This window comes from Arachis hypogaea, chromosome 15 (genome assembly GCF_003086295.3).
Source record: "Arachis hypogaea cultivar Tifrunner chromosome 15, arahy.Tifrunner.gnm2.J5K5, whole genome shotgun sequence".
In the NCBI taxonomy this organism is placed as follows: Eukaryota; Viridiplantae; Streptophyta; class Magnoliopsida; order Fabales; family Fabaceae; genus Arachis; species Arachis hypogaea.
In genome coordinates, this window is record NC_092050.1 from 158,539,887 (window position 1) to 158,562,446 (window position 22,560).

Consider the following 22,560-nt stretch of genomic DNA (forward strand, 5'->3'; position numbering starts at 1 on the left):
TAAAAAATGAATATAAAACTAAAATTAAATTAAATAAATATAAAATAATTTAATTGTGTATATATATAATATATATAATAAATAGCACATTAACTAGCAAACCAACAAAACACCCTGTGGTGGCATGCCTTGATAGAATGTAGCACTACGCCTTTTATAAATTACGAATAAGCACTTGTCAACTATGAATAAAAGAAGCACTGTACTAGGCCTTTTCTTTTATATTAGTTTTATTTTTTTTATATTAGTTTTAATTTTTTTTCCGTAACAACTGTATTAATTAGATTAAATTAAATGATTTTGTTTGTTGATATAACATATTAAATGACATCCAACATATATTTAGGAGTTTTAATTGATTATTAACATTATTAGTTTATGAAATTAGATCAAATCAAAATCTAATTGAGGAGAAAACTTGAGGCATTGAAATCCTTTAATTTTGGGTTGATTTAATCTAATTTCATAAACTAATAATGTTAATAGTTAATTAAGACTCATATGCGTATGTTAGAATGTCACTTAATATGTTACATTAATAAATTTTGATACCATCAATAAACAAAGTGACAAAAAAACTAACATGATTAATTTAAAATCTTTAAAGAACGAATTTGATTAAAAAAAATTTTCAAGAACTAATTTAAAGAACAAATAATCTTTTATAGAGATTAATTTGACTATTTATTTAATTTTAGTTGTTCTTAAAGAACCTTAAAAAAAATCGCATTGATCATCTGCAATAAAAATATTTGTAGTGGATAGTAATATGAGTATCACATTTTTTTTGGAAAATAATTATATGGTGATATTACATAATTACACCAAGTTGGTTTGATACTTAAGTTAAATCAAATTAGTTTAATAATTTTGTAACACGATATAAACCACCTTAAGTTAACAATAAGGAGGAGGCACATAAGAAAAAAAAACTTTTTAAATTTGATTATAAAAATAATTTATTCATCTAATATTTTTTAATTTTTTTACTATATTCATTTAGATTTATAAATATAAAACCTATAATTTAAATTATTCCAATACTTTGTATAATATAAATTATAATTTAAAATAATTTTTATCAAATCAGTATTTATAATAATAAATATTATGTTATGTCATAATTTTATTTATTCTAACATTATAAATTTTGAATTTACTAATATGCCTGTAAAAAATGTCAAATATATATTTAAATGTAAGATCAAAATTATTATAAAATACTAAGAAAAAAATTATTGGGTTATTTGGATTAACAAAATAAAATAAACAATGCTATCAATTATTGAAACACTTGTATAAAAATCAATGTATTTGTAGGTGAACTCTACACAAATTTTGAAATAAATAGGCTTGTTTTATTTCCAGGCTTCAAAGTCAAGTTATGAACCAACTTTTTATTTACAAGACAAAAGATGGACACATGTCAAAAAAATTATGGTTAAAATAGAATGTCAAAAAAATTATGGTTAAAATAGAATTTCTGTAAACCTGTACAAATTTTTATCTGTACAGTATAAAGACCCTAATATTAAACCATCTTTCCGAATGACCACTATAACTGACTAAAAAATTGCACCAAGTAGATGATAGATATTCATTAACAAATAAACTATAGGAAAATATAAACCTTTTTTATATTCTAATACTTCAGTAAAAGGACCTACAAGATCTAAGAAACAGAAAAACAAAACCAATCTGAATCTAGTACAGTTACTTCAGTTTGCATTGGAAAGACATAATTCGTATGAAACATTCAACAAAAATGATTTTTTTTTTTTTATTAATTTCTTAAAATGAAGGTAGGGAGTAGGGACAACATCTTTGACTTAGAGCAACCGAAAATTCATGGTGACACTGTTTCTTCTCTCTTAATAAATTCATCCACTGCAAAATCTTCAGATACCTATCTGTCACTGTTGTTTGTCTTTATCTCCATGTTTCCTTTCACTCCAAAAAAATGATCTTCATGGCTGCTTCTTCTTCCATGTGAGTTCCATACACAACAAAAGGCCTTAAAATTAAATTCAATTTCCATGGATACTCAAAAGCTTGTTATCATTATTATCATACCCTTCATTCTTCTTCTTTTCATGATCCCATTCTCTTCTTCTTTTACTCCTATAGACAACTACCTCCTAAGCTGTGGATCACAGAACAATGCTTCATTCTTCAACAGGATTTTCATTGGTGATGATGGTACCAACCAAGGCTCAAACTTTCTCTCTTCTGGCAAATCCTTTCCTCTCAGAAACCAAAACCCAAATCCAAAGTTGCCATCTTTGTATCACACTGCAAGAGTTTTCACCAACAATGGTGGCTACAGGTTCAGCATGAGGAAAAACGGCACTCACTTGGTTCGTTTTCATTTCTCACCTTTTAAGGCACAAGGTCATGATCTTAAATCTGCAAACTTTAGTGTCTTGGTTGATGGGAATTTGGTTCTCAGTAGGTTCAATTTCAAGCCAAATAATGATGATGCAATGATTAAAGAGTTCATTTTGAAATCAGAGTCTGATTTTCTTGAAATTATGTTTAGGCCTTTGAGGAATTCTGGTTTTGGATTTGTCAATGCTGTGGAAGTTTTTTCTGCCCCTGATGATTTTCTTTTAGATTTTGGAGCTAGGTTTGTTAGTGCCTCTGGTGTTGAGGAGTACAAGAACTTCTCAAATCAGGTTTTTGAAACTGTTCATAGGATCAATGTTGGGGGTTTGAAATTAACCCCTTTTAATGATACCCTTTGGAGGACTTGGATCCCTGATGAGGATTTTCTTGTCTTAAAGGAAGCAGCTAAGGCTGCAGTTACCACTCACACCCCCAATTATCAGAAGGGAGGTGCAACCCGAGAGATTGCGCCGGATAATGTTTATATGACTGCTCAGGAGATGAATATGAATCAGTCCACCTTAGCTTCACAGTTCAACATAACATGGAATTTTCCGGTGGCTTCCGGTGGCGTTCGACACTTGATTCGGTTGCATTTCTGTGATATTGTTAGTCCTGCTCTTAATTTGCTTTACTTTGATGTGTATATCAACAACTACTCTGCATATAAGGATGTTGATCTGTCATCCCTTACATTCCACGCACTTGCATCTCCAGTCTATGTGGATTTCATTGCAGATTCTGATGATTCGGGTGTTATTCAGATAAGTGTTGGCCCTTCTGATCTTAGCAGTTCAATGAGGAAGAATGCCATACTGAATGGAGCAGAGATATTGAAGATGGTTAATGTCATGGATTCGCATGTTTCGCCGAGGAAGAAGAGGATTTGGGTTTTGGTAGGCTCAATTGTTGGAGGGACTATTGTTTTGGTTCTAGTTGTAGCTGCTATTTTGCTTATTGTCAAATGCAAGAGGAAGAAACCAAGAGAAAGATCAGTAGAAAGTGTAGTGTGGACGCCGTTGCGCATGTTTGGAGGGAGTTCACAAAGTAGAATGTCTGAAGCTGTAGCTTTTCCATCTCCTGGTTCTTATGGTTATCTTGGTTTGAAGATCCCTTTTGCTGAGATTCAATTAGCAACAAACAATTTTGATAGAACTTTGATTATAGGGTCTGGAGGTTTTGGCATGGTTTATAAAGGAGTTCTCAGGGACAAGTTAAAGGTTGCTGTCAAGAGAGGGATGCCAGGATCAAGGCAGGGCCTTCCGGAATTCCAGACTGAAATAACTATTTTGTCCAAGATTCGCCATCGCCATCTTGTTTCGCTGGTTGGATACTGTGAAGAACATTCAGAAATGATTCTTGTTTATGAGTATGTGGAGAAAGGACCACTTAAGAAGCATTTGTATGGCTCTTCAGCACATCCACCTTTGTCCTGGAAGCAGCGACTCGAGATATGCATTGGCGCGGCTAGAGGTCTGCATTATCTTCACACTGGTTTCGCGCAAGGAATCATTCACCGGGACATCAAATCAACCAATATCTTGCTTGATGAGAATTATGTGGCCAAGGTTGCTGATTTTGGTCTATCAAGATCAGGGCCATGTATCAATGAAACTCATGTGAGTACTAATGTCAAGGGTAGTTTTGGTTATCTTGATCCAGAGTATTTCCGGAGGCAGCAACTCACGGATAAGTCAGATGTGTACTCATTCGGCGTTGTGCTTTTCGAGGTGCTGTGTGCTAGACCTGCTGTTGATCCACAACTTGACAGGGAACAGGTGAATTTAGCAGAATGGGCACTTGAATGTCAGAAGAAGGGAATGCTTGAACAAATCATTGATCCGCGTCTTGTTGGACAAATCAAGGAGAGTTCATTGAAGAAATTCGGGGAAACAGCAGAGAAATGTTTGGCTGAGTATGGTGTTGATAGGCCAAGCATGGGTGATGTGTTGTGGAATTTGGAGTACTTGCTTCAGCTCCAAGAAAATGGACAACAAGGTGAACCGGATAACGCGACTGCGACGATTGTTCCCGGGAATGCTTCTAGCAGCACAAGAACTGAAGATGATTCTGATAAAGGCTATTCTGACATAAGTTCTAGCCAGGTTTTTTCTCAACTAATGACCAATGAAGGCAGATAGAGAGATAGGATCAAACATGCTACAAATGTTGCAAATTCTTGCTGATGTACTAAAAAAGTATCAGATTTATAAAGAGATAATCATAGTTAGCTGCATTTACTTATAGTTTGTGATACAAATGTTAGAGTAATCTTTGTTTTCAATTTTTCATCATGTTTTAAGCTTCATACTATTGAAACCTTGTCTATGATATAAGTATAACCTTCTTCTGCTTCAGTTGAAAGATGAACAGTTGTCATGAAATCATGAATCTAATTTCTGATAATTACTTTATATTAAGAATAATGTTATCATACATGAGGCCATGAATGAAGGAGCAATTTCCGCTCTATCAAAAGATAGCAACCTTATTATTATTAGTGATTTGTTCTCCTTTAAATTTTTCAAAGAAGCATTTCCATCAATTGCTAAATCATTGACCTGTTTTTGCCCAACTTTATTTCTTTACATTAATTTAAGAGATGAGCTTTTCAAACACTGCCTAATAGTATTTGATAGAAAGGTTCTTCTATTTGGGTCTAATAGGAAAAAAAAGGTTAATTAGAAAGATCAAAAACATGTTAACAAAATCTATTAAATAGAAGCTCAAGTGGAACCACCTACAAACAAATTGTGAAAACTGCGTAGAACTATAGTTATGCAATAATGTTATTTCTCTATTCTATGATATTTTATCTGCTATTAAATATAATATAAATGTTATTTAAATTAAATTCATATTCCATCAAACAATAAATAAAATTTGAGTTGGCACAATATTCTGTATTATATAAACACAACTAGAAAACATTATCCGTCCGAATCCGAACCGAACTAATTAAATTGGTTCTGAAACCAACGGGTAATCAAGTTCAACTCGAATTAAACTGATGGTTTTTGTTGATGATTGGTTCGGGTATCGGTTTTAGGGGTGCGGAACCCGAACCAACCCGCGAACCCGATCATATATTAATTAAATAATAAAAAATAAAAAATTATATATGACTTTTCCATTAGACAATGATTATACATTATTAATATGTTTGGATTTTAAGGAGTTTAATTTTTAATGTATTTGGTGTTTAACATGTTTAGATTATTTCTATTGATGTTACATGTTTATTGTACTTGTTAATTTTTAAGATAAAAATTTGTTTTTTTTTTTATGAATTTCAAAATTATCGGGTACCCAATTACCCGAACTGAACCAATCCGTTTTTAATCGGTTTGGTTTGCTTCGGATACATATACAAAAAAATGCAATCCAAATCAAACCGAACTAATTACATTTTAATCGGTTCGATTCTAATTTCACTATAAATTCGAACCAAACAATAAATTCGAACCAAACCGAACTGAACCGACCTATGCTCACCCATAGTTGGTACCACACTTTTTTTTTTTTTTGTATTTGTCAACATTTAAAGATTAAATTACTAATAGGTTAACAAACAACTTTTTTTCCCCTTCTATTTCAGTGCCTTCAAGTCAATAAAGCTAATAAACTCTGTGAAATGCTGCTAATTTTGCAAGTGGGGTTGGTCATTAATATTTAATAGAGTCATTTACTCCACTCCTTTTATATAAGCTTCACTAATAAGTAATCATTATCAAACAAAAACAAATGGAAGAAGCAGTGAATATGTAAAATATTTATCTATAATAGTATAATATATTGGTCACATGTACATGTTTATATATACATAATACATATGAGAAATAGGATAAGGAGAAACTGAACTAAGCCCGTTTATTAATGTCTGGTGTAATTTTTAAAACTAAATTGTAACTTTCTAAGAAGTTATTTAGGAGTTTATAGAGAAGTTAAAAAAATGACTTCTCTTATAATACTTCTACTTTTCATCACATTTCTATAAAATAAATACTTTTAAAGTTAAAAATCCAAACACAAAATAACTTATTTATAAGTTACTCTTAACAGAATCATTTATTATTTAAGTTATTTTATTAAAAGAAGTTTAATTAAATTGGTTATCCAAACTGGACCTAAATCTAGTTAAATCAAATGCTTCTTCGGTTACATGGGATTGGATTTTATTCTTTTTTACACTGCCTCTATTATTATTATTATATGAGACCAATTAATTTAAGTGTCACAAAATAAAAAATTTAGTATTAGGCTAATCAAGATCTAGCATTAACTTTTGGAGTTGCTAAAGGCTCAAGTCACGGCAAGCAGCTCAATAACCAAAGCATGACAGCTGCAATAATTAATTAGATTCTATAACCTGTTTGGTTTCCCACGGTATCCCCCAACCCGGCAGGTCAAGGACTAATCCGTCGCGGTACTGAGCTCCATTTAAGGGTTTGCCGCTGGCCAATGGGTTGCTGCATGCACAAGGCGGGATTCGAACCCCCGACACTTGCTTAAGCGGACTAGTGAGCTAACCACTAGACCAACCCAACTTGGTTATTCTATAACCTGTTTAATCAAATCTTCTTATGTTGATTTACATTAGTTTTTTTCTATGTAATCCAATTACAACATATATATATGACTATGCTTAGCAGTTAACATCAACAAGCTAAGCAACTTCCAAAAAGAACAAAACAAGATAAGTTCACATATGAAGAACAAAATTAGCTAAAAATAAGAAGAAGAAAAAAAGAGAACAAAAATAAATGGGAAAGATGTGACATGTTGATATATATTAAATTGCTGAGCATGTGTAAATGGGACATTTGTGCATTGAATAATTGTGACAAGTTGAAGAGATGTCACATTCCATATAATGAGGTGTTGTATGTATAGCAATTAAGCTTCTATATATATGGTGAGGTCATTCTCTTTTCACTTCAACATGTTTTCAATAAAAAGAAGTAGGGTCGTCTCTATCTTTTTGGCAGTGTAACTATGAACTAATAATAACACCTTATTTACATATTATAGAGATTAAGCATGTGTTACTCTTAAATGATTGTAATTACTAATCAATATATTATATATGTTAACAACAATAAATATTTAAGTATTGTACTGAAATTGAAGCAGCTACTTTCGGAATAACAGAAAAAAAAATAAAGACTGGAGTGGGAGAGTCAAAGTCAAAAAAAAGATTCATCACTTCTTTCTTTCATTCAAAATCGTACATGAGACTTTCATCTCGCACGGCTCCTAAGTGATAAAAGAAAGAAAAACTAGTGATCGATAATGTTTGTTTAGTCGTGAGAAATTTGGCCATTTAGGTAATGTACATGAAAGTCTTACTTTAAATTTCATTGTTTATGGTTTACCAAAAGTATATATACTAATATTTAAATATTTAATATAAGATATTATTGTATGAATTATATATTATTCATTAATAATATGACATATCAGTAATTTTTTTATGACAAAACTAATTTTTACCTAACATGTCATTCTTACTAATAGATTAAAGTATAAAACAAGTCTAAATCTTTTAGAACATGCAATAGTTTTTTCTTAAGTATTGTTATATATAGTTTTGGAAATATTTAGTAATCAAAATAAATTAAAAAAATTGTCAAAATTTAACATTTATCAATAATTAATAAATATTAAATAAAATTGTTACGGCTTGGCCCAAACCCGACCCGAGCACCACTCGATCCGGACGGTTAGGAGTGAGGCGGTCAGTCGCCGACCCGAACACGCGTCCCTGACAACTTTGCTACAGCTGTGCGAAGGAAGCATCGAAGATTATGGGCCTGTCCTTGCAGGGCCCATCTTTGACACGGTATATATGGGAAAGGTCTTACCCTTTCCCAAGGAGTTACAAATTCTGTCTTTTTCTTAGTAGGGCATGTATTTTACTATAAAATTGAAGTAGTTAACGGCGGGGTTACCCCTATTGTGGTGACGAATCTTGTATGTGTTCCTAAGAAAAAGGAATTTGTCCAATTTTCGGAGTCTCGAAAGGGGGCGTGGAAATACATAAGAACTCTTGAATGGAAATCGAAAAATAGATGTAACTCCAATTACTCCGGAAATGGTAAGATCTTTGGCGCAAGAACGCAAGAAGAGGGTTGATCCGTATCATACCATTCGACCTTTTTCGCCTGCACACTTTGCTGACTAGAGCGTCGGAGTGTCTTTGCAGGTGACACCCCCTCCTCACACGAAGTGCTCGAGGCGTCGTCTACTCCAACCCGATAACTTACGACCAGGCGAGATCTCCCCCTCATCAACCAGAACACTAATCCAAATTGTCCGATACCTGACCTACCGAATAAAAATAAATTACAATTATTTATTTTCATCTTTCTAACATTATCGATATTATTATCTTTGGTGTCATTGCCATATCACTAAACAAATGCACAAATATGACCTCCTTTTAACACTGAAAAAATCGCAATTAATCAAATGAATGTTGACATGACAATGACACTGATCACCAAAATAATTGACTAATACACACCATACATATCCTTAAACACTATCATTGTTAGTTATAATATAAACATTTATTTTAATAACATTAAAAATCATTAATTAATGAATTAACCACACCACATTTTCCCTCTTTATCTGACCGAATTGTCCATCAACTAACCAATACTTTTGCCTCCACAACGGTCAACAAATAGAAAAAAACAAAGGGTATTATCGTCATTTCAATGAACACTAGCCGCACTGTTTGTGTGACCATTAATAATGCCCTGCATGACCAAGTGGGACCCCACATTTTCTCTCCCACTCCAACTTATCATTAGCCAAACACGTCCCCACTGTAGCCGCCAGCTGTAAAGAAAAGGGTATAATTCGTAATTTCACCTTCCCATTAGGGGTAAAAATGTATTTTCAGCCATTCATTTTTTTTTATTTTTTTATTTTTTCAATTTAGATATCTTAGCCTTGTTCTATTTTACACACACACTCTCTCTTTCTCTCTATTTGTTCCCTCCCTCTAAAAAATATAAAAATTCAGAGAGCGAAAAATCTTCTAAAATTGCAGTTTGTGTGTGAAAAGATTGAAAGGGTTTTCCAGAATCCCGAGGAGGAATCTTGCTTCGATTCAAATCTGAGAGAAAGAGAAAGAAGAATACTTGCTGTAGTTTATGTTTTTGTTGTTGGTGATTCTTGAATCGAATCGTTTCTGAGAGAGAACCTGAGAGTATAGAGAGAGAAAGGGGAAGTGAGGTTGTGTGAAGTTAGAGTTTTTGTTTGGGTTTGTTGTGAAGAAAGAAAAGAAGAAGAAGAAGAAGAAGAAGAAGATGACGGATGTGATACTGCATATATACGATGTGACGAATAGTGGATCGGAGAAGACGAACAGCACCATTGTTCAGATCAACAAGATCTTCAAGGACGGGATTGGTCTCGGTGGCATCTTCCACAGCGCCGTTCAGGTCTTAATTCTTTCTTCTTTTTGTCGGTGGCTTTTTTGTCACTGTAGATTGGATCTGGTTTTTTCTCTTTTTTTTTTTCTTGTGTCTTTCTCTGTTTGTTCTTGATTCATGTGTAGTAATTGAATTGTTCATTAGAGACTGTTAATACCGAATTGTAATTGGCTCAATATGTGACTCACACTACTGTTTTGTGATTAGATTTAATCTTTACTTAGTAATTCTTTTCTGATTGAGAAACAGTTTGTGATTGGCTTGTTTGTAGTATAACTATATAGCTCCTAATTCTATGGATAAATTTGGTTGTTAGAGAAATACTAGGTGTTAATTCTAGACGTTTCATATTAGATTATTTTGGGAGTGAAGTGTTTATGGGTTGTCTTTAGCTCTGTAGAGTGCATGGCTGTAAAAGCATGGAGAATAAATTGAGATATGGATTATGGACAATTGGACATTGATTACCATAACTGATGCATGCATGCTTTAAAGCTAAGCTATGACTCCAAGTTGCCATACCTGTGTCCCATACATCCTGGAAAATGGTTACATTTTTGCAAACTGTCAAAAAATTCAATGCTGCACATACATATTTTCTTGGAAAATTGTAATGGAAACCTGTGTTTTATTTTGTCACATGCTGACTTATTAGGATTGTGTGTTCTGCTGACACAGGTTTATGGTGAAGATGAATGGTCATTTGGATTCTGTGAGCAAGGTACTGGAGTTTTTAGTTGCCCTTCTGGAAAAAATCCAATGTACACATACCGAGAATTTATTGTTCTAGGGAAAACAAGTTGTTCCATTTTCAAGGTAAATCAAATATTGAGAGAACTCAGTAGAGAGTGGCCTGGGTGTTCGTACGATCTATTGGCCAAAAACTGCAACCACTTCTGCGATGAATTCTGTGAGAGGCTTGGTGTTCCAAAACTTCCAGGTAAACACGTAACTGTAATGCTACTTATATGATATGTATTTGGCTTTTTTGGTTGCTAAAAGATGACTCGGTAATATGCATGAAAAGTATTAGAAGTAAAGATGCCTTAGAAATATTTAGGACTATTCATTAACTTTCTTATTAGTTTAACATGATAGAATGTGTGCCAAACTTAAATATTAGTTTGCATTTCTGTTGTTTCTCTTGAACAACAGAAATGCTGTTGGCTTGGGTTGCATCTGCCTTTATCTTCTGAATATAGGGACAGCAAGTTGGGAAATATCTAGTTAAAAATCATTCATATTATAGGGAAGGGTGTGAGGAGGTACTTAGGTGGCTTTGGATTGATTGGCTAGATAATGTGCCACTTCCCATTGTGGATTGATACGCTGAGAGGTGGAGGTTTTAGATCCATGTTGTGGAATATTGCTTCAAGTTGGTTTTTTTTTTTTAAATGGTTTTCACTTTTCATGACAGGTTGGGTTAATAGGTTTGCGAATGCTGGTGACACTGCTATGGAAGTGGCTGGAAATACAGCAATACGTGTAAGAAACAAATTTCAAAATCCACTCATAACATGGTGTTTTGTCAAAGATAATATTTCTGGGAATTGTATCATCAAAACATGTTTGTTATTTTGCCATGGTTTGAGAAAAATATACTGATAACAATTTTCGGTTACTGCAGTTGAGGCAAGCCAAGACAGAGGTTGTATCGGCAAGCAAAGTAGCATTACGGTTCCTTGTAGGTCTTACCAATAATGTCAGAAATGGTGCTCCACCAGAGTCCCCTAATTCAAACAGAGGAGGAGCATCAGCATCACCTAGATTTCAAGCTTCTTGGTTGAAAAATATGATTACCACTGGTGCAAAACCATCTACTAGTTCAGAAGCTGAGAATGAGAACGGGGTTGAGCCTCGACGACCACCGACGCATGAAGATGACAAGGCACTGCTACGGAGTTCATCATCTTCACATGATTCTTGAGTGTGTGTGTGTGTGTGTGTATGTGAAAGTCTCAAAGCAATAGATGTGAATTGTAACTGTAAGTCAGAAAAGGGAAACAAAATATTACATGTTATTCATTGTGTATCAAATGTAAAATTTTCGGTTTCTTGTTCAACTCAAATCTTCTATTGATGCCCTCTTAAGACACTGTTCATCTAAAGGTGGTTATGCTATTTTCTTCCTACTTAAGTCTCACTTAGATAGATGCAATGTTCTTAATCAGTACTTTTTGTTATCTTACTATCACTCATATGTTTTCACCTTGATTGGGGCCATCTAGAAACTTAACAGGAAAAAGGTGAAAACTGGTGAGTAATATTTTCATTAAGATGAATTTGCCCGAAACAAAAGTTATTATCTACGAACTTGTATTATTAATAAAAAATTAAAATAAATAATCTCTCGGTTTTAGCAAGAATCTATTACCACATCATTTCCATCAACATTATCAGAGAAAGTTGCACGCCTAGTATTCAAATCCTGTTACAAAACAGTTATTGAACAAGATATTAATTAATTAATTAGTATATCTAAATTGATAAAAGGACAACAATACAGCTTAACTGTTCTGTAGCACAGTATCTTAAGACAAATGCATACTAAAGACTTAACTATGATCTAAAAGATTTTATTCATATGAAAGATTTATTCTTTTAGTTCTAATGCTTCTAAAGCTTCAAGGGGGAAGGGGTACATGCATATGAAATTAAATTATTTAGTAAAATACAAAGAAATTTGCCAATTGTGAATGTTACAGTAAATATTGTAGCTTAAATTTGAGAAGTAGCTATAAAGCATTGGCCTTAAATCATGAAAGCTAGCTTGAGAAATTCAAAATGACTTCCATCAAGAAAATGATAATAAATCTCTCCCACCACTTAACTTTGGTTATTGTTATTCTCACTAACCTCTGAATTTCCCTGCTAGACTTTTCCGCACTTCATTATTGTTCAACAAATGAAAGAATGCTCATGTTACAAGCTAAAAGAAATTAACATTAAACCCTTTGTAGCATACAAAATCCTATATCAGACTCAATTGTTTCCATTGTTTATTATGCTGAACTGAAATGCAATGAATGTTGAGCAAATCGGAAGCCTCATTTTCCCTGAAGTGTTCATAGAAAATTCCAAGAAGAACATAAATTTCCTCATTTTCAGTATGACTATGATCTGCAGTAAGAAAGACATGAACTTTGCCTGTGACTTCAATCCAACTGCAACCCGGAATCCTCTTCAACCCTTTCTCCTTCATCTCTGTCCTTAGCATCGACACATCTGACCACCTACCCGCTGCAGAATGTGCATTTGACAACATCACATATGAAGACACATCATCAGGATCCAAAGCCAATATCTTTCTTGCTGCAAGCTCCCCTAACTCCATGTTTGAGTGGACTTGACATCCCCCAAGTAATGCCTTCCAAAATCCGATTCCCGGGTCGAAATGCAAACTCTGAAGGAAATGTTTGGCTTCTGTGAAGCGTCCAGAGCGAGCAAGCAAGTCAACCATGCAAGCATAATGCTCAGGTTTTAGCAAATTCGGGCTCTCAAGCCTAGCTTGATTGAAATATGAGTAACCTTCATCAACAAGACCAGCATGATTACAAGCCAAGAGTAGTCCAAGAAGAGTAACCTCATTGGGTTTAGGACCTGTATAACGCATTCTTTCGAAGAATCTTATTGCTTCAACACCTCTTCCATTCTGTGCATAACCACATATTAAAGCATTCCAAGAAACTATGTTCCTTTTAAGAAGTTTGTTGAATACTAGGAGGCTTTCTTCGATGCTTCCACACTTTGCGTAAAAGCTGATAAGCGAATTACCAACAAACCCATCAAGCTTACCCAGAAACTTGATTGCACAAGCATGGAAACTTTTCCCAATTCCAAGGGCCGCAATATTTGCAGCTGCACAAATTACACAGGGAAATGTAGATTCATTAGGTATATATCCTTCTTTAAGCATGTCAATGAAAAAATTCACAGCCTCTTCATTATGGCCTGTTTGACTGCAGCCACCAACCATTGCATTCCAAGAGACAACATTCCTCTCAGGCATCTCGGAGAAAATGCGTAAGGCATCTTCGAACATGCGTCTCTTCAAATATCCAGAGATCATAGTTGTATAAGACACCACATTGGGATGTTGGGTATCTCTGAAAGCCTTCAGTGCTTCTTCCATAGTACTCAATTTCACATACAAATCAAGAAGAGCACTACCAACAAATACATGAGAACCAAGGCCAATCTTTGCTGCACAGGCATGCAGCTGCCTGCCAAGATGAACATTTCCAGATACAGTGGAGGAGTGAATCACAGTTCCAAAAGTGAACTCGTTTGGCCTAATTGTCGAGGCAAGCATTCTTGAGAAAAGATAGACAGCTTCTTCATGGCAGTGCCGTTTAGCGAAGCCACCAATTATGGCAGTGGCTGATGTAACAGTTAAGTCAGACATTTCCTCAAACATGTGGCAGGCAACTTGGAAAGTGATTAAACCTGAGCCATACAGAGGAATCACTCTTTCTACAGGTGACGTTCCATGCTTGATGGCATGTTTTTGGTGGGTTCCAGTCAGATAGCCATATGAAACAACATGGGGTGTGATCCATGTAGGAGGAGCAATAGATAATCTAGAAACTATGGTTTTCATATTAGTCTTCATCCAATGTGGAAGTTAAGGTTTGTTAGTAACCACGAATTATGTTGTTTCCCTCAAATCAAATGAATTTGGTTGGATGCTCTATGTTTGTCTTTGAACTTTGAAGTTTTAAAAGCTCTATGTTTTTTGGTCATACAACACATATTCACACACATTCCACACACACACAGCAGCTCCACTAGGATTCGATCCTGGTGTGGCTGAAGCAAACATCTTTGCCACTACATCACATGTCTCCCTACAAGTTTTAAAAGCTCTTAAATGTGAAGAAAGAGAAACATTTTTTTTTATTGATTTTTGTTTTATTTTGGGCTAAATCCAGTAGTATTTTAATATTGGATCATCGAAACACTTTTTTTTTTGTCGCAAACCCATTTTAAGTTGGAAATATTTTTTTATTTAAAATGGTAGTGGGTTAAAATTAAAGACCATAGTAGGAATAAATCAAAGAAAAAATAATAATTTTATGATTTTTTATTTGAAATTTGTTTGGATTGAGAATTTTGTTTTATTATTTTCATTTTGAGTTATTTTATTTTAAAAATGATATTGAACTATTATAATAAAAACATAAAAGATAAAAAATTAATAAAATAAGAAATTAAGAATATCTTTTTATAGTTAATTTTAAAAGACTAAAATATTATTTAAAATTAAGATTATTTAATTTGAATTAAAAATATAATTTATTTTAATAAAATAACATATTTTTAGTTAATTTTTAAAATACACAAATGTCCTTTTAAAATTAAAGTTGTTTGATTGTTTTAAATATTAAAAATTTATATTTGAATTTAGAATAATAAAATTATCATTTTTGAGGAATAATTTTAGAATATATATTTAAAGATTAATTAAAGAGACAAAGAAATATTTTTAATATTAATGTGTTTAAAAGACATTTAAGATATGTGTTAAAAAGACTTTTTTAGGTATGTTAACATCTATAAATTTTGTACTGTTGATTTAAGTTGTTTAAAATTTAAAAAAATTATATTAATAATATCACCCTGCAATTTGATATGATTCTTAACTTGTAACATACTATATAATATAGATATCCATTTCATATTACTTAATTTTCTATAGAAGTACATCAGAGTACTTAGGAGGACATAGAAATAAGTTGTATTTTTTTTTTTTTAAAAATAATAATTTTTTGTGTGCTCCTACAAAAAGTTAAGTTGTATAAGATGAAAATCTACATAGTATATAACAAGTTAAGAATCATGTCAAATTGTAGGATGATACTTATAAAATGACAAACCCAAAACCCAACAACATATGCTATGGACCCATGCTTATTTTTAGTTAGTCCGGTATTGAACGCTCCTAAATTATTAATCACACCTAATATAAGGGGTTTTTGGAAAAACCCGAGGCCAATTATGCATAAAATGTGGTCTAGTTCTTTCTAAATTACCGTTTGGTGGCCCCACAAACAAACAAATTAAACTTTGTTTTCTCTCAATCAATTTAAAAACTAGTATAAAAAAACAAATAAATTTAGGTTGGTTTATATCAAGCGAATTTTCTCTCAACAATATTTTACCACCTTTGCTAACGTCAGCAACTGCCGACCACCACCGCTTACGACTATAAACCGACGGACCACTATACACGAATGACCATCACTATACAGCTAGTCCGAAACATAATCAGTTTTATTTTGCACCTAATTATCTAGGTGTTTAGTTGCCAAACACTCCCAAAAACCACCGATTACAAATTCTCCTGCCTAGAATGTTCAAACAATTTCAGTTGGCGTTCACTGGCAAACAAATCAGACATACCTCCATGTATGAGCTTAGTGGAGCGGGAGGAAGTTCCCGAAGAGAAATCTTCTCTCTCAACGAGACCAACGCGGAGTCCACGTGTCACGGCATCCAGTGCCACGCCTGAACTCGTGGCGCCCCCACCAATGACGAGAACATCGAGGGGGTTAGCTGGACTGGTCCCGATAAGCGCTGGACTTCTCTTGATGGAACGGTAGTGCTAGGGTCGTGGATCTTCTGCCGGATGGCGGCAAGGTGGGATCCACCGCCACCATGATCATTGGCAGAGACAGGACGAACGAGAAGGATTGTGCCGCCATAAGCAGCGGTGACGGCTGCTATGACAGCGGCCAATTCGCCTCAGACAAGCTGTGGCAGTCATGGAAAAGATTTTAAAGGGAGAGAGAATTTGGAGGGGATGATATTTCACTATATTGAAATAAAATGAAATGAAATAAAAAGGACTCCTTTTGAAACGAGGATGGATCACCCTACTACTTTCCTTTGACTTGTCGGTTGCCAAGGAGATTTGGATTATTTATTGGGAATATGTCTCTAGAATCAATTTTCTGTCTATTGTTGTAAACTAGTAAAATACTTGAGATGTGATATTTACTTCGATACGTAAACATATGATAAAAATGTGGACAAATAACAAAATGTTATGTAGACAGTTAATTTTTAAAAAATATATATATTATATCAATATTTTTACTAAAATATTTTTATAATTTAATAAAAATAAAAAATAGATTTTCATCCTACAATTTGACATGATTTTTAATTTGTTATATATTATATAGATTTTTATTTTATACAACTTAACTTTTTGTAGGAGCACACAAGATATATATAAAAATAAATCATATTTATTAAAGATTTTTTAATTATAAATTAAAAAAATTATTATTTTTCAAAAAAAAAATACAACTTATTTCTATGTATTCTTAAGTACTCTTATATACTCCTATAGAAAATTAAGTAATATGAAATGGATATAGTATGTTACAAGTTAAGAATCATATCAAATTGCAAGGTGATATTATTAGTATAATTTTTTTAAATTTTAAACAACTTAAGTCAATAGCACAAAATTCATAGGTGTTAACATACCTAAAAGAGTCTTTTTAACACATAGTCTGAATAGGATATTTTAAATGTCTTTTAAACACATTAATATTAAAAATATTTCTTTATCTATTTAATTAATCTTTAAATATATATTCTAAAATTATTTCTCAAAAATGATAATTTTATTATTCTAAATTCAAATATAAATTTTTGAGGAATGCTAGGGGCAGCAACTTTTGTGATTTGTAGCCATCAAATAGCCATCAATGATGGTTTTAATGGTGTGAGATTGGTGTGAGATTTCATCTAATGGCTCACTTTTCTTTGCTGGTTACATGCTGACCATAATTTAATAAAGTTGCTGCCCCTAGACTTTTCCTAAATTTTTAATATTTGAAACAATCAAACAACTTTAATTTTAAAAGGACATTTGTGTATTTTAAAAATTAACTAAAAATATGTTATTTTATTAAAATAAATCATTTTTTAATTCAAATTAAATAATCTTAATTTTAAATGATATTTTAGTCTTTTAAAATTAACTGTAAAAAAGATATTCTTATTTTATTAGTTTTTTTTATCTTTTATGTTTTTATTATAATAGTTTAATATCAATTTTAAAATAAAAAAGCCCAAAACAAAAATAATAAAACAAAAAATTATTAATCCAAACAAATTTTAAATAAAAAATTATAAAATTATTTTTTTTCTTTGATTTATTACTACTACCGTCTTTAATTTTAACCCACTATAATTTTAAATAAAACAAATAATTCTAACTTAAAATGGGTTTGCTACACAAAAAAAAAAAGTATTTTGATGACTCAATGTTAAAATACTACTGAATTTAGTCCAACATAAAACAAAAATCAATAAAAGAAAAAAAATTTTCTCTTTCTTCACATCTAAGAGTTTTAAAACTTCAAAGTAAAAACTAACTTGGGTTGGTCGAATGGTTAGTTCACTCGTTTACTTAAGCAAGTGTCGGGAATTTAAATCTGTCTTAGCCTGTCGGGGTATCTAGGGGCTACCGTAGGCAAACTTTTACTCTTTTTTTTACTAAGTTTTTTTTTACTTTTAATTTATAAAAAGATATAGTATTAGTGTCTGATATAATTTTCAAAATCAAATTGCAGCTTTTTAAAAAGCTATTTTAGTATTTATAAAAAATTAAAAAAAAATAACTTCTCTCAAATAATTGTTTTTATCATTTTTTTTAAAATAAATACTTAAAAAATTAAATACAAAATAACTTATTTATAAATTACTTTTAATATAAATATTTATTATTTAAACTATTTTTCTAAAACAAAATAACTTATTTATAAATTACTTTTAATATAAATATTTATCATTTAAACTATCTTTCTAAAATAATTTAATTGTTTATCCAAATTGAGTCTAACTAACTACACTCCTTCTAACTCAATTATATTGGCAAATATCGATGTTAATTGAGTGATTTTTTTGAAAAATGTGCCCATTTATTGTTCTAGATGGAAAGTGTTTACGATTCAACACTTATAAGTTGTAGAAATAAAACAAAGATTCAATTGCTATACAAACCTTTCACAACAAGTAACAATTTGATTTTGACTATTAAATGATAGATAAAGATTTAGAATTTGATTTTTATATGCTATATAAAAATGTCATTTTTGTTAAAAGTATGACAAAACAAATAATTCATACTTTTTAAACCAAAATCATCATAAAAAGATATTTTTAATATTTTTAGATATTTTTTATATTTTCATTGGAGTAGTTGTCAAATATAAATTGGGGGTTCATTTGTGATTTTAATATTATTAACAATCAGCTAAAAAAAAGTATGTCTCTATAGCTTCACTATTTTAGAAGTAACTCCACACGGTAAATTAGGAGGCATCGCATTACAGTTAAAAGATAAACAATCAATAACAAAAAACAAGGTGACAAAGCAAAGCAACATGTTAAGTGTTCAAACACAACTGAAGCAAGAAATGTTCTGACAAGACTCTCATAGTATAGTCATAATATATACACACATATCCAGCAAAATAAAAAAAGCACAAAAACACAACAACACGGTTAATATTATCACCATCTCAGTCTCAGCATTCCCTTCTTTTCTCAGAAGATAATCCTTTCCTCATCAGCCTCAGCAATCTGCAGTGACGAAACTGCTTGTGCGGCGATAAGATCAGCGGAGAAACCGGCACGCCCCCATCCTGTTGCATCTTCATATAGTGGTTTTTCATGTGCATTCCTCCCGAGAGGCTCTGATGAAAATGTCCACCCTCCATTTTCAGCAGCTCCCCACTTGCAACCATATCTGTATGCATCAGTGACCCAACCCCTTGTTTCCACAGACCATGTGCCGCCGTATAGATGAGGGAAGCAAGCTCTCTCTCCACCCACGAAGATGTCAAGATTACGATCGCAGTTCCAGGTCTTGCATGTTTCATCGTTGATAACAACCTTGCACGAATCCTCCGAGTCTTCACCGAGCAGAACATGCAGAGCAACGGCCTCGGCAATTGCAGCGCCCTCCTCATCTAGTCTTTGTTGTTCCTCTTTCTTCTTCTGTTTCTTCTTCTCCAATTCGGAAATGATGGCGGCAGACGTCGCGAGAGCTTTCTCCAAGCGCCTTTTTTTCTTCTCAGCCTGCTTGAGACGATCCAACTCGTCTTTCACCTGCTTCTTCTTGGCCTTCCTCACATGTTGCCCTTTATTACATGCCATGGTATCCATAGAATATAACTGCGTCTAAATACTAAATTATCTTTTCTGAACTCCTTTTCCTTCAAGATAAATTCTTTAGTGCTGTATACATATTTCTATAACTTTTTTCCCTCTTTCCCTAAATTGTAATGCTAAATATATTCTAATTAGTTGAAGTATTTAGACTAATGCTACACAATTGATGCAAACGAAACAGCTACACCCACTCAGGCCTATATGAGTACCTCATCTTGCGAACAATGCAATCCCAAACAGAAACAACAGGAGACAACAGAAGAGAAAATTCATAAGCACTCATAGATCCATCCCTTGGTCTCATTCTTCCTAACTTCCCACAGCCCTTGCACTTGCCCATCCTGAAAAGGCCAACAGCTCTACAAGACTAATGAAATATCTGCACGCTGCTGTGACACTCCGGTTCAGGTACACCCTTCCCGACTGCAGTTAAGTAAACACACATAATGCAATCCATCAAAATCAGAAGATGATAGAAGTGCTTTAAGAAATAGAGAAACATGATTCATTCACAGATCAAGTAAGACAAGTAGATGGATAAAGACTAAAAAGGCTAACATCAAATAGTACATCAAGCTCTTATTTGTAAGCCAAATCTTTGTTGAGGACTGGGAGAAAGGCGGCATAAAATGTAATCTAAATGTTTAGATCTATATCTACCACAAATTTCATTCTATATCAGTCCTAAATAAATAAATAAATAATTCAAATCTGGTAGCAATCTTTCCCTTTCACATGAAACAACAAAAGGCATAGATGAATACAAGTCAAACAGACAACTGGTGCCCATAGTGCTTCAACTACCTAAATCCTCTATCGATTCATTCTAAAGTCACAAGCAACCAATAACATGTCGGCCTAACAACCTATGTCCCCAAAGAACAAAATAAGAATCACTTAAAATAACATTATTTATTGTGAGAGTGTGTCCTTTAATGACTTATATATAATGTAAAAGCATGACGAATTATTGGCCAAAACAAAAATCTGACCAAACCTCAGGCCAATTATTCATGTTCACTGTGATTGATTTGATGATTTTCCCAAACAAAATCTCCAACACCACAATTCCCCCAATTTGATTTAGCACAAATCCAAAACGGAATAAATCATTTACACCTCTAAGGAGATCAGATCCACCCAATTTAGAAGCAAAACATGAAGAAATTCACTTTCTACTAAAATTTAAACACAGCTCATATATTAAAAAAATACAAGATCTAAACAACCCATAATTCAAGGCACCTGTTTCATCAAAATCAATAGCACAAGCAAATAGTACAGACCTAGATCCAAAATTACCCAAAAATGTTCAATTATCACAGCCCGAAAGGGGGGAGGGAACCAACCGATGAGATCAAAATCAGAAGAAAAAGAACAAGAAACGGCAAATTTGAATGAGAAAAAGAGAAATCAAACCTGAGGGAATGGCATAGAGAGCAAAAGGGGGGTGAACCTATCAGAGTGGTTGAAGACGGAAGTAAGAAGAAATGTTGTTGGTGGTGGTGGTGGTGGTGATGGTGATCTAAATTGTGGTTGGATCTGAAGAAAACGTAGACGGGTAGGAAAAGAAAGTGAGAAGTTATGTGCTTGAAAGAGAAAAGAGAGAGAAAGAGCGAAGAAAGAGAGAGAAAGCGTGGGTGTCTGAGGAGAGAGATATATGAATGAATTAGCGATAACGTGAGGTGAGACGGGAGAAGGAGAGGGTAATCGTGTGAAGGGCCAATAGGAAATACACACGTGGCGGGGTTAAAAAGGAGAGGCAAGTGTATTATAGTATGTGACTTTTGTTGGAACGACACGTCGTGTTTGTTGGGCTTTGGAATGGACACCCCCACCCTACTGGGCCCATGCTCTCTCACTGACAACTTGGACCACGTGGCATAATCATCTACCATTATTGTCAAATTAGTCTATTAGTTAAGGGTGAACTACCAATTCGGCTCCTGTCTATTTTTAAGAATGACAATACCACCCTCAAAATAAAATCGATCCACTTTGATCCTATCATCTGATTCTGTCATACAACGCAGTTTTTGTGGGTATTTTTCCGTCAACTCTAAACAAAAAATTCTGACGTGTCAGGTTCAGAAATAGATAGAGGTCTAATTATCTCTAAATTTAAATTAGTTTGGAATTTATTTGTTCTTATAATTCTTTAAACAATATTTTTTTAAATTATTTTTTATTTATTATATTAATATTCTTTTTTCAATAAATTATTAAATATATAGTATAATAAGTACAAATTAATTAATAAATTATTCAAATTTAAAATATCATTTATTATAAAACTAAATAAATAATTTTTAAATATAATTTTTAAATATATAAATAATAAGCATTAAAATTCGGTTAATACATTAATAATAATAACCCTATGATATACTATTAATATTATGATCTAGATAATTTTAACAATAAAGTAAAAACTAATGAACACATTATTTGATATATAGTAAAATATTTTTGAGTAATAACAAATTTAATTTTTTATCTCTTTAAACTAAATTAATAATTCTATTTGATATCT

At 32.7% G+C, this 22,560-nt stretch overlaps 4 protein-coding genes across 7 annotated transcripts; 2 read left to right on the plus strand and 2 right to left on the minus strand.

Annotated features, from left to right (window-relative positions):
• Positions 1 to 1,748: 1,748 nt before the first annotated feature.
• LOC112751844 (probable receptor-like protein kinase At5g24010) lies at positions 1,749 to 4,769 on the plus strand. Of its 3 annotated transcripts, none has more exons than XM_029292722.2 (2): positions 1,750 to 2,357; positions 2,784 to 4,769. In XM_029292722.2, the coding sequence occupies exons 1-2, from the start codon at positions 2,037 to 2,039 to the stop codon at positions 4,524 to 4,526; spliced, it is 2,064 nt and encodes a 687-aa protein (XP_029148555.1). In that variant the 5' UTR covers positions 1,750 to 2,036; the 3' UTR covers positions 4,527 to 4,769. The 3 variants fall into 3 exon arrangements, with proteins under 3 accessions (XP_025656913.1, XP_029148555.1, XP_025656914.1); XM_025801129.3 differs by having other exon boundaries at positions 1,751 to 1,989; positions 2,128 to 4,769; XM_025801128.3 differs by having other exon boundaries at positions 1,749 to 4,769.
• A 4,538-nt stretch (positions 4,770 to 9,307) lies between these two features.
• Positions 9,308 to 11,970, plus strand: LOC112751847 (deSI-like protein At4g17486). Its single transcript, XM_025801132.3, has 4 exons — positions 9,308 to 9,842; positions 10,512 to 10,773; positions 11,251 to 11,318; positions 11,461 to 11,970. Exons 1-4 carry the CDS (start codon positions 9,708 to 9,710, stop codon positions 11,758 to 11,760), a joined length of 765 nt encoding a protein of 254 aa, XP_025656917.1. The 5' UTR covers positions 9,308 to 9,707; the 3' UTR covers positions 11,761 to 11,970.
• Positions 11,971 to 12,454: 484 nt separating this feature from the next.
• LOC112751845 (pentatricopeptide repeat-containing protein At5g42450, mitochondrial) lies at positions 12,455 to 16,773 on the minus strand. 2 transcript variants are annotated; one of them, XM_025801131.3, is made up of 2 exons: positions 16,236 to 16,771; positions 12,455 to 14,420 (listed from the first exon to the last, which is right to left on the minus strand). In XM_025801131.3, exon 2 carries the CDS (start codon positions 14,248 to 14,250, stop codon positions 12,805 to 12,807), a length of 1,446 nt encoding a protein of 481 aa, XP_025656916.1. In that variant the 5' UTR covers positions 14,251 to 14,420; positions 16,236 to 16,771; the 3' UTR covers positions 12,455 to 12,804. The 2 variants fall into 2 exon arrangements, with proteins under 2 accessions (XP_025656916.1, XP_029148556.1); XM_029292723.2 differs by having other exon boundaries at positions 12,455 to 16,773.
• A 2,447-nt stretch (positions 16,774 to 19,220) lies between these two features.
• LOC112751848 (uncharacterized) lies at positions 19,221 to 21,772 on the minus strand. The gene is made up of 2 exons (XM_025801133.2): positions 21,447 to 21,772; positions 19,221 to 20,450 (listed from the first exon to the last, which is right to left on the minus strand). Exon 2 carries the CDS (start codon positions 20,019 to 20,021, stop codon positions 19,401 to 19,403), a length of 621 nt encoding a protein of 206 aa, XP_025656918.1. The 5' UTR covers positions 20,022 to 20,450; positions 21,447 to 21,772; the 3' UTR covers positions 19,221 to 19,400.
• Positions 21,773 to 22,560: the final 788 nt, after the last annotated feature.